The sequence below is a fragment of the Crinia signifera genome, chromosome 1, assembly GCF_055691185.1.
Source record: "Crinia signifera chromosome 1, ASM5569118v1, whole genome shotgun sequence".
NCBI lineage: Eukaryota > Metazoa > Chordata > Amphibia > Anura > Myobatrachidae > Crinia > Crinia signifera.
In genome coordinates, this window is record NC_139217.1 from 354,190,287 (window position 1) to 354,205,336 (window position 15,050).

The following is a 15,050-nucleotide window of genomic DNA, read 5'->3' on the forward strand; positions in this document are numbered from 1 at the left end:
AATAATGAAAAACTCAATGGTGAACTTTTTGACTGTCGACCTAGACCATGTCGACCTAATGCTTGTGTCGACCTGATGACCTGTCGATCTTATCCCATGTCGACCTAGACACCTGTCGACCTTGCAGTATGTCGACCTTATGACTGTCGACAATCTTTCGGTCGACCATACCAAGCGCAGCGGTCCTATCCACTTTGGAGCGGAGTTGATTTTATAAAGTACACTATAGCGGCCGCAGCACTTTATAAAATCCAGTCCACGCCTTTTTGTAAACCCAGTAATGAGTACAGTAACTTTATTTAAACAGCACACTTTCTCATTTTTCTCATCTTCACACAGTGCCTCCGCTTGAAGGCGAGGAGGACACCCTGCCCTTGCGGGCCGTTACAGCCTCAGCCGCTCCGTCTGAAAGTAAGTCCTGTCATTTCTTTATTGAGTTTGTGTATTTTTTCTTCCTTTCCAACTTGTGTATTTTCTTGGCGTGCCTTTGGCCGAGGCTGAGGGGACGCAATGCACTTTTCTATTGTCCATGTTGACTGTGTCGACATTCAGTCAACAATAATGAAAAACTCAATGGTGAACTTTTTGACTGTCGACCTAGACCATGTCGACCTAATGCTTGTGTCGACCTGATGACCTGTCGATCTTATCCCATGTCGACCTAGACACCTGTCGACCTTGCAGTATGTCGACCTTATGACTGTCGACAATCTTTCGGTCGACCATACCAAGCGCAGCGGTCCTATCCACTTTGGAGCGGAGTTGATTTTATAAAGTACACTACTGTATAGCGGCCGCAGCACTTTATAAAATCCAGTCCACGCCTTTTTGTAAACCCAGTAATGAGTACAGTAACTTTATTTAAACAGCACACTTTCTCATTTTTCTCATCTTCACACAGTGCCTCCGCTTGAAGGCGAGGAGGACACCCTGCCCTTGCGGGCCGTTACAGCCTCAGCCGCTCCGTCTGAAAGTAAGTCCTGTCATTTCTTTATTGAGTTTGTGTATTTTTTCTTCCTTTCCAACTTGTGTATTTTCTTGGCGTGCCTTTGGCCGAGGCTGAGGGGACGCAATGCACTTTTCTATTGTCCATGTTGACTGTGTCGACATTCAGTCAACAATAATGAAAAACTCAATGGTGAACTTTTTGACTGTCGACCTAGACCATGTCGACCTAATGCTTGTGTCGACCTGATGACCTGTCGATCTTATCCCATGTCGACCTAGACACCTGTCGACCTTGCAGTATGTCGACCTTATGACTGTCGACAATCTTTCGGTTGACCATACCAAGCGCAGCGGTCCTATCCACTTTGGAGCGGAGTTGATTTTATAAAGTACACTATAGCGGCCGCAGCACTTTATAAAATCCAGTCCACGCCTTTTTGTAAACCCAGTAATGAGTACAGTAACTTTATTTAAACAGCACACTTTCTCATTTTTCTCATCTTCACACAGTGCCTCCGCTTGAAGGCGAGGAGGACACCCTGCCCTTGCGGGCCGTTACAGCCTCAGCCGCTCCGTCTGAAAGTAAGTCCTGTCATTTCTTTATTGAGTTTGTGTATTTTTTCTTCCTTTCCAACTTGTGTATTTTCTTGGCGTGCCTTTGGCCGAGGCTGAGGGGACGCAATGCACTTTTCTATTGTCCATGTTGACTGTGTCGACATTCAGTCAACAATAATGAAAAACTCAATGGTGAACTTTTTGACTGTCGACCTAGACCATGTCGACCTAATGCTTGTGTCGACCTGATGACCTGTCGATCTTATCCCATGTCGACCTAGACACCTGTCGACCTTGCAGTATGTCGACCTTATGACTGTCGACAATCTTTCGGTCGACCATACTGTACAATCCATCCTTGTTCTCATTTTTGACATTTTCCCACAGTGACTCCGATTGCAGACCAGGGCACCCTTCCAGCCCCCACCGCCTCAGCCGCTCCATCTGAGAGTAAGTCCTGTCATTTCTTTATTGAGTTTGTGTTTTTTTTTTTCTTTCTCTCCTACTGTACAGTAATTGTGTCTTCTCTTGGCGTGCCATTGGCCCACGCTGGTAGCGTGGGCCAATGGCAGCCTAGCGCAGCCCTGCGTAGTCAGCGTTGTGTCCATGTCAGGGGGGTGGGGGTGGAGCGTTGCGCCAAGGCCTCTGATGCACAAAAGGAGGCAATTGCCACTGGCAGTACTAGTTTACATCCGGTACTGCACTGGCAAATGCCTCCTTTTGAAACAACCACTATCCAGGGCAGCCGTAAGCAGGGAATGCGCAGCGGTATGTGTCCTATCCACTGTGGAGCAGAGTGGATTTTCTAAAGTACAGTATGGCGGGCGCAGCACTTTATAAAATCCAGTCCACGCCTTTTTGTAAAGCCACCCCAGCCCCATTTACAGTAATAAGAGTACGGTAAGTTACTTGTTCTCATTTTTGACATTTTCCCACAGTGACTCCGATTGAAGACCAGGGCACCCTGCCCTGCGGGCATGCTACAGGCCCCCCCTCAAGCATCGCCACGATGCTAAGCAGTAAGTCCTGTCATTTCTTTATTGTGTTTTGTGTTTGTGTGTTTGAACTTGTGTAGTTTTTTGCCGTGCCGTTGGGCGACGCTGTCAGCATCGGCCAACGGCAGCCTAGCACAGTCAGCGTAGTGTCCCCACGGGAGCCCTGCACAATTACCGTAATGTCCCCGTCAGGTACTGTAGCTCTGCGTCTCGTGCACAAAGGGGGTGGGAGTGGAGGCGTGCGGTACGTCTGATGCACGACGTTTTGACCTAGACATTATTTATCTACAGTATACAGTACTGCAATACTGTATACTCTACCATAACCTCAGTGATCACAGTAGTGTGTGTGAACTAATGTTTCAAAGGACACTACAGTACAGTATACTGTAATGTACTGTAATTATTTTTACACAGGACTTCAGAGGAGGATGGAAAGGGTACCCCCAAGAAGGTCCCCTCAAACTTTGGCAGCCAGTAAGTGTCCTCCCGACCTGTTCATACAGTACCCCCAGTATCCACGTTGACGTGGAGTCTATTTTATCAAGTGTGGTGGGCACAGCACTTTATTGAAAACAGTCCACGGCTTTTTTTTTTTAACACCCCCTCCTCCCCATTTAGAGTAAGAATAATAACTTTACAGTATTTTAACAGCACATTTTATCATTTCCCCACAGTGCCAAGCCTAGAGGAAGACCAGGGCACCCTGCCCTTGCGGGCCGTTACAGCCCCCAGCGCCTCAGCCGCTCCGTCTGACAGTAAGTCCTGTCATTTGTTTATTGAGTTTGTGTATTTTTTCTTCCTTTCCAACTTGTGTCTTTTGTTGGCGTGCCGTTGGCCGAGGCTGAGGGGACGCAATGCACTTTTCTAGTGTCCATGTTGACTGTGTCGACATTCAGTCAACAATAATGAAAAACTCGATGGTGAACTTTTTGAATGTTGACCATACCCATGTCGACCTAATAATTTAGTTTTCCTAATGACCATGTCTCCCTAACCCATGTTGACCTTCAGTCATGTCGACCTTCATGCATGTCAACCTTCAGTGGTCGACCTAATGCTTGTAGACCTACAGTAATGTCTGTCTTTCCTATGACCCATCTTTGTTTGCTACTACAGTACAGTATACAGGTTGAGTATCCGGTATCCGGACATCCCTTATCCGAATGATTCCAAAAACCGTGGTTTTTGGAATCATTCGAATTTTTTTTTATTTTTTATTTTTCAACCCCTAACCCTCTTTTCATACTTACCAAGTCCCCGGGCGTCCACAGCAGGCCTCCGGCATCTTCTCCAGGGTCTCCAGCGGTCCCAGGAATGCATTGCGCGAGTGTGTGCGCGCGCCGGTGACGTCACCAGCTCCCGCACCCATAGACCTCACGGACACTTGTCCGTGTAAAAGCATGTATGGGGCCGGGCAGCTGACATCCGGCGATGTCAGATGCCCGCCCCCAACACATGCGTCACAGCCTCATTACCATGCGTACGCCCCGCGTTTGCATGGGAACGCCCATGAAACGCGGGGCGTATGCATAGGGAAATGAGGCTAAGTAGTCCCTCACGCCCCTATCCACCCCCTTTGCGGCGTTAAAAAAAATTGTGCGGCGATTTCGCCTGCACATGCGCAGAGTGCCCTCTGCACATGCGCAGATCGAAAACATCGGCGGAACGGCCGCATGCGGCCGTTACCGCTTAGATCAGATTAAGGGCCTGTATACTGTATTTGTGAAAATCTGAAAGTTTTCTTCAAATGTGATGACTGGATTCCCCTTTTCAAAGCTGCATACTGTACTAGAGATGACAGTTCACCCTCCTTTCTGTAGTGTTAAGTGCAGACCGATAATTTGATTAAGGGTCACTATAAACCTGGACTGCATTGTCTAAAAAGGACATTTACATTTGAATCTTGTATCTGTGAAAGGAAAAATCACACTATTAGCCTCCCCACTCCAAGTACATTAACTCATTAGCATTTCTATGTGTTAAAGCTCTCCACCACCAACCCCCACTAATGTATTGTCGTTTATAGGATACTGTATTTGTGAGAAACTGAAGCCAACCTTCCCTCGATGATTTAAATAAAAATTAAAAGACATGAAATGTTAGCATTGAAAAATGTTGGTTGGTTTATTTAGCAAAATATTTTGTCAAAAAGTTATACAGTATTCAGTGATGAAGCGCACATACTGTAGCGGTATAAAAGTGCAGCATCACCCATGTGCTCCCCCCAGTCCTCTGCCCCTGCAGCAGCATTCAGTTGGTCGACCTAAAGATGGTCGACAGTCATTAGGGCCTCACCACTAGGTCGACATACTGCAAGGTCAACAAGTCATTAGGTCGGCATAGGATTTTTCACTGTTTAAAGAGCCGACAGGCGGTATTTCATGCCCTAATATCCACTAGGGCAGTGATGGCTAACCTTGACACTCCAGCTGTTAATGAACTACACATCCCAGCATGCCCTGCTACAGTTTTACTATTTGGCCATGCTAAAACTGATTTTTGTAAACCCAGTAATGAGTACAGTAACTTTATTTAAACAGCACACTTTCTCATTTTTCTCATCTTCACATAGTGCCTCCGCTTGAAGACCAGGGCACCCTGCCCTTGCGGGCCGTTACAGCCCCCAGCGCCTCAGCCGCTCCGTCTGACAGTAAGTCCTGTCATTTGTTTATTGAGTTTGTGTATTTTTTCTTCCTTTCCAACTTGTGTCTTTTGTTGGCGTGCCGTTGGCCGAGGCTGAGGGGACGCAATGCACTTTTCTAGTGTCCATGTTGACTGTGTCGACATTCAGTCAACAATAATGAAAAACTCGATGGTGAACTTTTTGAATGTTGACCATACCCATGTCGACCTAATAATTTAGTTTTCCTAATGACCATGTCTCCCTAACCCATGTTGACCTTCAGTCATGTCGACCTTCATGCATGTCAACCTTCAGTGGTCGACCTAATGCTTGTAGATGATGGCTAACCTTGACACTCCAGCTGTTAATGAACTACACATCCCAGCATGCCCTGCTACAGTTTTACTATTTGGCCATGCTAAAACTGATGCAGGGCATGCTGGGATGTGTACTGTAGTTCAACAACAGCTGGAGTGTTAAGGTTAGCCATCACTGCACTGGGGCATTGTGTGAGAATAAAATAGTGTGCCGAGTGCATGGACACTTAAAACTACAGTACAGTATGTCGACATTCGGATAAAAAAAAACAGTGAAAAACCCCATGTTGACCTTTTGACTGTCGACCTAGACCATGTCGACCTAATGCTTGTGTCTGGCGTGCCGTTGGCCGTTTGCTAATTGCGGTGACATGTCTTCCAACAGCCCAGCAACCCCCTCAACAAGTGGGAGCTCCCAGACAGCTCTGGAGAGGCCGTATCAGCCCTCCACCTAGTAAGTACAGTACATGTTTTTGTTTACAGTATTTGTTAGTTTTTCTCTCTATGGGGCTGCATCAGATGTTACAGTATTGTACAGTGGTGCAAGTAGAATTTTTTTCTTGGTGGTACTGATAGCTTCCACCAAAAATGGGCGTGGCCATGTGTCATGAGGGGGCATGGTCACACAAAGCTAGGGGAGTGACTTATACCCACTTTAAACCAAAATCCTTGGTTAGACCTGATCTTTGTACACAGGAGTTTCCAGGGTTGAACCCAGCTTTATACCCCATTTACACAGCACTATGTCCCAGGTCGGACCCAGGTCTGCGCCATTTATACTGAACCTGGGTCAGCCCTGCTTTTCCCTTTGGATGACATTAAAAAATGTCCATTTTAGGACTGATAAACTTCCAGTCAACCTTCCGTCATTGATTAAAAAAATAAAATAAAAAAGACATGAAAAGTTAGCATTGAAAAATGTCGGTTTGTTTATTTTGTTAAATATTTGTTCAAAAAGTTTTATTCAGTGCTCAAGGACACATAGCGGTATAAAAGTACAGCATCAACCATGTGAGCTCCCCTGTGGAACCTGGGGTGGGACCATTTACACCACCCACGACCCAGGTCCAACCAGTGTTTAACTTCGGTCAGGACCTGGGTAGGAAACCAGTGTTACTGGACCAGGGTGGCCCCTTTTACACCAACACTGACCTGTGTCCAACCTGGGTTTCTCACTTGGTGTAAAAGGGGTATTAATGACAATAGTAGCATGGCATTGGGAGACAGGGAATGAGAAACAGGGAATGACTGGGGGTGGGTTGGCTCTTGCTTGGGGAGAGCCGGGCAGCTTGTACTGTACTTACAATTGTGGAGCCTGCTCTTCATGCTGTCGGCACCGTGTGACAGGCTAAATCAGCAGTAGCCAGTAGCTGCATACAGCACCAATCATAACACTGGGTGGGCGGGCTGCGGATGCATTACAGTATATTTAGACTTACAATAAAAATAGAATTGACAGTGGGTCAGGGAATAAGTGGTACTGCGTACCTGCAACATATTTCTCCGTACCACGCCGTACCCCCTTACTTGCAACACTGGTACTGTATCTCTACCAGTACAGTACAGTACAGTATATTATGGAGGCAAGTGCTGCTAATATACCCCACCTCCCTTCCATGCCCTCTTACACATGCGCAGAAATACTGTACAAGTGTGTCTGCTTGTACTCACCTCTGAATTAGGCACTCTGTCTCTCTTCACCCCTCTCTACTGTACAGCATACAGTATCCTCTACGCTCAAGACTTTATTGTTACCTATTGTATTTATTGTTACCTAGTATACTGTACTGTATCAGCAAGCTCAAATTTTGGTGCAATTTTTTTTACAGACCTGCAATACCCAGAGGTGCCAAAGGAGGACAGTATGGACACCTGCAGTATGGACACCTGGAGCTGTTCATCCCCGGAGCCCCAGGAAAATTGGAGCTACTGTTCCTGCCGCTCGGAGGAAGAAAGCGAGGTGGCAGCAGCGCTTCCTCCTGCATCCAGCAGAACTCCCCCAGGGTGTAAGTACTGTACTCATGGCCAGCAACAGCAATCCTGGGGCCCCATAAATTGATCTCTCTGGGGCCCCTTCCCCATCAAGCATAGTAGTGGTGTGGAGCAGGGGGGGAGTAATAGTGTGGAGAAGGGAGGGAGGGAGGGAGTAATAATGCAGAGCAGGAGGGAGGGTGGGAGTAATAGTGCGGAGCAGGGAGGGAGGGAGGGTAGGAGTAGTAGTGTGGAGCAGGGAGGGAAGGTGGGAGTAATGGTGTGGAGCATTGAGGGAGTTGTGGAGTCCACCTGTAAAGCCATACTGTATACTGTACAGTACTGTACTGTACCTGTGCACTACAAAATTCCCTCAATATTGCCATTCTGTATACTGTACAGAATGACCCATACTGTATGAAGAATGCCCCCCTTTAGTGCCTACAGTAATTACAGTATGCATTCAACCCCCCCCCCCCCCCCCATCACCTAATGCACAATGCCCCCTGACTTGTGTAATGCCTTCATTCATCAACACTCACTGCTGCAACTGCTTCTGCTGCATTGAATACTGGCCTACAGTATGGATAGCTGTCCTGAGATTCTGTCTCCAGGAGCAGCTGAAATGGGAGCTGCTCCACCTGTACATTACTGTACACAGAAAGTTGTGCTCCACTATGACAATTCTTATGACTTTATTGGTGTTCATACAGTACTGTACAGTACACTAGTGTACAGTACTGTATGTGCTGCAGTATGAGACACTATTGTTCAGTACTGTACAGTAAAGTATTTGTACTGTACTGTACAGTAATGTACCGTATGTACTGTACAATATGCTGTACTGTATTACTATTGTTACAGAAAATGATCAAACATTTCTTTTTCCACAGTGCATTCCCCTTGGCTACCTTGGCAGTATGAACAAACTCCTCCCCAACCATGTAAGTAGTAATAGTAGCAGTACGTTTATTTATTAGGCGCCACCAGTGGCGCCGGAAGGGGGGGGGCGAGGGGGCAGCTTGCCCCCCCCAAAATTACTGAGGCGCTAAAGCAGCTGTGCGGGTGGCTGATTAATCAGTAATATACAGTAGGCGGGCGGGCGGTGGGCTGATTAAGCTTGATCCAGCCTCCCGCCCGTCCGCCTATATTACTGATTAATCGCAGCCGCCCGCCCGCACAGCTGCTTTAGCGCCTCAGCAAGAATCCGATTCCTATTCGCAGCCGTCCGCCCACATGGATGACTTCTGCGGGGAGATGTTGAGAACCAGCGCCCGCCAATCACAGTGGCTGTGGATGTGATGCGTCCACAGTGATTGGCGGGCGTGATGCGGGCCGTAGGGAGGGAGACTGGTCGCGTGGATCAGTGCATGGGCGGGAGCCGCGGGAGCATCCTACAACAGCCGCAGCAGCAGCCATCACGCTGTGCTGCCACAACTAAAACTTAAAGGTAAATGCTGCTCCTCTCACCCTCCCTTCCCCAGTGACTCCTGGATCCAGGGGTTGTCATTTACCCCTGGATTCACAACCAAACAGGTTTATGTAATTATGTCTGATTATCATAATCAGACATAATCACATAAATCTGTTTGGAGGTGACAGTGCCACTTTTTCCACTTTTTACGAGTAAATGACAACCCCTGGATTAATGTCAGTCCTGGTGTCTCTGGCCACATGTACTGTATATGCCGCTGCCCGGTGTATAATGCCCACGTGTATATGCCGCTGCCAGTGTGTATAGTGCCCGGGGGTAACATATAGCAATTTAGGGTGCGCCAAAATGAGATTATATCTTGCCCCCCCCCCAACCTAAAAACGTTCCAGCGCCCCTGGGCGCCACAAAGTGTCCACAGCGCCGTACATACAGTACTGTAGCAAACAAAAAAACAAATTACAAGGTAACGTACTGTACAGGGTGTGTTGAAAATTACAGCATACTGTAAATAGGGGTACAGTATACTGTAGCTGGTAGAACTAAAATCAGCATCAGTTCAGAAGTACTGTAGGTGTTGAAATGAAGTACAGTACAGTACAGTAGATGAAGGGAACAACAGGAGAGGAGCACAGGTGAGGTAAAGAGGTAGGGTGAGTACGTGAGGAAGGAGGGCCCTACTCATAAGAGTTAACAGACTACAGTAAAAGGAGGACGAACGAAAAACAATAGGATACTGTACTGTAAGTACTGTAGGAACAGATGGGAACGGAGGCATGATAGGAGGATCAAAAGAGGTTAGGAGGAGGGATAGGCTAGTCGAAAAAAGTGGGTTTTGAGGGAGCGCTTGAAGGAGGTAAGGGAATCAGAAAGCCTGATACAGTAGGTGGCGGGAGGTTGTTCCAGGAGGCAGAGGTAGAGTGGCGGGAGAGGAAGATGAGCCTAGCAGCAGCGTTAATAATGGATTGGAGTAGTGCAAGGCGTGTTCGAGGTAACCCAGAGAGAAGGATGTTGCAGTAGTCAAGGCGGGAGATGACAAGAGAGTGAATGAGAATTTTGGTCGTGTCAGTGGAGAGGAATGGTCTGATGCGTGAGATGTTGCGTAGGTTAAAACGGCAAGACTTGGAGAGAGCACGAATGTGGGGGGTGAAAGAGAGGGAGGAGTCAATGATGACACCAAGGCCGCGCGTTTGGTCGGTGGAGGTGATCTCGGTTTCACCAATGCTGATGGAGATAGTGGGAAAAAGGGTACTGTAGTATGTTCGGGGGATGGAAGATTAGAAGTTTAGTTTTAAACTAGTAGTAAACTGACAGTGCTTTTTTTTTTTTTTTACAGCAACTCCTGCACCATCTGAGGATGAAGACCAACAAGGTACAGTACAGTTTTATACTTCTTAATACTGTAACTTACAGTACAGTACAGGTATTTTTAAACCTTTTTTTTTAATTGCATGATCCCCAGCATACAGTACTGTAGCACAGAGCCAACAGTAGGGACAGCGCTGTCCCTGCTGTTGAGATAGGGCTACGCCAGCCTGCTGCTGGCGCAAAACCAGCAGCGGGCTGAATGGTCAGCAGTGCTGACCGTTCATACATTTGGCCTGCTATCATTTAGATAGCAGCGCCGATATGGACAGAGGCGCATAGTGCCCCTGTCATTTACTGCATGCTGGCTCCTTAATACATTGGGGAGATGTGGTATCAGTGCACATAACGTGCGCTGATACCCCTTCTCCCTCATATCGATCTTTAATACTGTACATCTGCCCCTCTGTACCCAGTGTGCTAGGTGCCAGTCTGCATTGTCCCAGGGACGCTTTAAGGGGCGGGGGGGGTGTGTGTGCCGGTGGGGAAGCAGTGCGGCCACGGCGGTGATCATCAGTGTGCTGTGTGCAGGGGGCAGGCAGCAGCGGCAATTACAACTTTAAAATAATGTGTCCATTGACTGTCCGTCTTCTGATTGGCTGAGATAGAGCACTCTCAGCCAATAAGCTGCCGCCAGAGGGAGGCCGCTGATTGGCTAAGAGTGCTCTATCTCAGCCAATCAAAAGCTGGACAGTCATTCGACACATTATTTTAAAGTTGTAATAGCCGCCGCTGCGGCGGTGCACACTGATGATCATTTGAGATCCGCCGCAGCCCGCCCCCACTGCTCCTCACAGGAACCGCTGCTGCCCCATGCCTGCTCCTCACCGGCACCGCTGCTGCCCGCCCCACTGCTCCTCACCGCCCTGCAGCTCCCCGGTTTTGTAATTGCACATCAAGGGCCAAATTGTTTGTGAGCCTCCCGGGGAGCTGCCGGGAAGCTCGCAGGAGAATTGGGTCCGAATTGTCCTTAGGACAAGTCGGTCTAATGTACAGTATGGGGGCCTTTAGCCAGTGTGCTTGGTGCCAGCCTGCAATGTCCCATAGACGCTTTAGCCAGTGTGCTAGGTGCTAACCTGCATTGTCTCAGTGGCACATCCAAATTTACATCAGATAAATCACATGTGATTTATCTGACGCAAATTGGATGTAAAGAATGGCACATCTAGTGTCAAATTGTACAGTACTGTACAGTATGTAGGCCTCCTGGGAAGCAGCCGGGGAAATTCAAGGGAAATCAGATGCAATTTTACAGGTACAGTAAGATACAGTAAATCTCATAGTGCATGGGGGCCTTTAGCCTCTGCTTGGCAACATCATGGCGTCAGGCCATCTGCCAGTCATGATTCCTCTTGGCCTTTTTGTGCCTTGCTGAATGCAGGAGCTTATAAACACTGTAATAATGTTTACTGTAAAGTACTCAACTTGTATTATTGTTCTAAAACTGTTCATTTTTTTTTATTTTCACAGATGCCATACGAAGTGAAATCGGGAGACTCATTGGGGCAGAAAATCAACTCTTTGATTATATTGTAAAAAATATATAAATAATGAATTTTGTTTTAAATGTGCAGTGCTATTTATTTGTGTTACTATCCATCTTAGTAGTAGACTACTTTTTTTGGGGGGGTTGATCACCCCGCCCATGGAAACGGAGCCACCAGGGCAATCCTTGGCCCGCCAGAAGGCCGACCACAGCGCGCAGCATGTCACTTGCCATCTCCCCGGCACTGGCACAGTGGGGGTCATGCAAAGCAGCAGAGATTTGGAGACAGGGAAGTTATAAAACAAGTCCCATTCTACCCACCCCCCCACCCCCCCTTAATGGAATTACAGTACTGCGGTGAATTACAAGGTGAGCAGGAGCCGGACAGCCAACACAATAATCTCCCCTGGTCTCCTTCACACTGCCGGACAGCCTCTGCACTAATCCACGCTGGTCTTCCACGCAGCCACACATCCCAGAGCATGGGCTCTGCCGACCTGCAGCAGCGGCAACGCTGCTCTCTCCCCCCGGCTGCTGAAGCTCACGCTCCACTGGAAGCACCCTCCCCCTTCACCTCTCCCGTGGTCATCTTCTTCCTCCCGGGTTCCATTGGCAGCACAAAGAAGAAGGCTGGCTCTATACCTAGCAGCTACAGTAACTGCGGACCACAACAGACACAGGTACTCCCACTCGCCTGCTCTCTCTCACACTGTGCATCTACAGTATACCATGCTCTCTCTCACACTGTGCATCTATCCCCTGCTCTCTCTCACACTGTACACCTACAGTATCCCCTGTTCTCTCTCCCACTGTCTCCCTATCCCCTGCTCTCTCTCCCACTGTCTCTCTATGGCCCCCATTTATCATTGATCGCATTTACAATGCGATCTGGGCGGAATATTACAGTACCTCCAGGATCGCATTGTAAAATGCGATCATACAGTATCACCGGGATGTACTGTATCACCTGCTGTGCGCAGGGACAGGGCTCCGAAAGGGGGGCTGATACTGTACATCGGGCAGCTTCGCATCCCCCATAGAAACCTATGGGGGATGCGGCCGGCGGTGCTGCAGGGGGGGATCGCAGCAGGGATCGGAGATTCCTGCTGCGGTCCACCTTAATACTGTACATTTCAGTGCTACAGTACTTAATATTTGTGCATCTATCCCCTGCTCTCTCTCCCACTGTCTCTCTATATCCCCTGCTCTCTCTCTCACACTCTCTCCCCAATGAACCCCGCCCCCCCCAGCATTACACACACACACACACAAAAGCCAAATACTGTAGTACAGTATATGCACCCGCACCCCCTGACACACTTCCCAGGTCACAGCACAGACACACAGGTGTACTCATTACTCACTGACACACTTCTGCAGAGTGCGCACAATGCCTGCTACCCTCTCCAGCCGCGACCTCCAAGCTACAACTCCCCTCACAGCCGCAAAGCCGCCTACTACCTCCGCAGTGCCGCTACCCTGACACCCACCACTGCACTCAACTCTCCGCCGCTGCCTGCTACAGTACTTCAGCACCTGCAAGGACTACCGGTACTTTATTGACAAAACACAGCATTGACCAAAAATATTGTACAGTACATTACAGCACTTCATTTTTCTTAAAACATACAGTACAGTACAATACAGTGCAGGAGAAGTGTTACAGTATTTACAGTATGCATGCACTGTACATTACATTACATTCAATGACGTCAGGCAAGACCCTGTACAGATGGTTTGCAGTTTGTCTGGGGACTTAACGTAGAATACAGTATAATAATAAAAAAGTACAGTAATTCAATCAGTCCTAACACAGTATTTTAAGTAAAGTACAGTACAGTATTTTACAGTAGGTGACAAGAAAGCTTTTTCCAAGGCAGTGGGTCTCTCTTTTGTCCCAAACACGCTTGATTTTGCTCATGGTAGAGTGGTATGGGGAGAGAAGAAAAAAAGAATAGCGTTAGTACTGAATGGTCACAAGGATTTCAGGGGGGGGGGGGGGGGAGGGTAGACACATGTTGGCAGGGGAAGAGGAGGGGATAGAGGGAGAGAGATACAGTAATGTACAGTAAGATCATTGGTGACATTTACAGTATTAGAGATCGATGGTGGGTTTTTGGCGATTTTTATCGCCAAAACGGCCGTTTTTTCATTGTTTTCCCAAATCCATTTTTGTAATGGGTGGCGATTTGCGGCATACTGTAAATCGCACTTTTCTAAAAGTGCGATTATTTTTAACTCCGGAATTCGCATTCGTGTGCTTTATTTTAACATTCTTTTTACAGGTGGGCTACTAGTCCCAGCGGGCCCATTAATGCCACGCATGCTGGGACTTGTGGTTCCCCAAGTCCCAGCCTGCTGGGGAGGTCTGCTGGCACTTGCAGTTCTCCTGTATTAAGCAATGCTAGGAATGACAATTTAACCCTATCAGGCCGGCGTCCAATGGCCAGGGACGCCGGTGACAGCCCCAGGCTTCAGCCCTGGACGGGTGAAGGCTGGGGGGGGGGACCCCTTTATTGGGGGGGTCCCCACTCCTCCAGGTACCACTTTTCATGCCGGAATACACTCCTCATTAAATATTCTAGTTCTGGAAAAAAAAGCGATTTAAAAAAACGGCGATAAAGGGCGATTTGAGCAAAAATCGCATTTTCGGAAAAACGGTAAACACAATAAATCTCGCCCCATAAACTTACTTTTTTCCATTTCATTGCCTGTCCTTTGCTCTCTGTCCCAAACACGCTTGATTTTGCTCATACTGTAGTATAGTGGCATGTGGTGGATAAGGGGAGAAGAAAAAAGAATAGCGTTAGTACTGAATGGTCACAAGGGTTTCGGGGGGGGGGGGGAGACACATGTTGGCAGGGGAAGGGGATGGGAGAGAGGGAGAGAGATACAGTAATGTACAGTAAGATCATAAACGTACTTTTTTTCCATTTCATTGCCAGTCCTTTGTTCACTGTCCCAAACTCGCTTGATTTTGCTCATGGTAGAGTGGCATGTGGTGGATACAGTAAGGGGAGAAGAAAAAAGAATAGCGTTAGTACTGAATGGTCACAAGGGTTTCGGGGGGGGGGGGGAGACACATGTTGGCAGGGGAAGGGGATGGGAGAGAGGGAGAGAGATACAGTAATGTACAGTAAGATCATAAACGTACTTTTTTCCATTTCATTGCCAGTCCTTTGTTCACTGTCCCAAACTCGCTTGATTTTGCTCATGGTAGAGTGGCATGTGGTGGATACAGTAAGGGGAGAAGAAAAAAGAATAGCGTTAGTACTGAATGGTCACAAGGGTTTCGGGGGGGGGGGGGGGGGGACATGTTGGCAGGGGAAGGGGATGGGAGAGAGGGAGAGAGATA

General features: G+C 47.9%; 1 protein-coding gene across 1 annotated transcript; it reads left to right on the forward strand.

The window, feature by feature from the left end:
- The first annotated feature begins 1,317 nt into the window (after nucleotides 1-1,317).
- LOC146008808 (uncharacterized) lies at nucleotides 1,318-11,859 on the forward strand. Its single transcript, XM_083148500.1, has 11 exons — nucleotides 1,318-1,530; nucleotides 1,891-1,953; nucleotides 2,442-2,522; nucleotides 2,916-2,975; nucleotides 3,176-3,256; nucleotides 5,074-5,151; nucleotides 5,827-5,895; nucleotides 7,271-7,447; nucleotides 8,306-8,356; nucleotides 10,181-10,216; nucleotides 11,680-11,859. Coding segments are annotated over exons 1-11 (774 nt in total). The 5' UTR covers nucleotides 1,318-1,529; the 3' UTR covers nucleotides 11,757-11,859.
- Nucleotides 11,860-15,050: the final 3,191 nt, after the last annotated feature.

Coding starts and splice junctions, on each gene's coding strand:
- LOC146008808 (XM_083148500.1), top strand. Junction 1,954..2,441: donor CTCAGCCGCTCCATCTGAGA/GTAAGTCCTGTC, acceptor ATTTTCCCACAG/TGACTCCGATTGAAGACCAG. Junction 2,523..2,915: donor CATCGCCACGATGCTAAGCA/GTAAGTCCTGTC, acceptor ATTTTTACACAG/GACTTCAGAGGAGGATGGAA.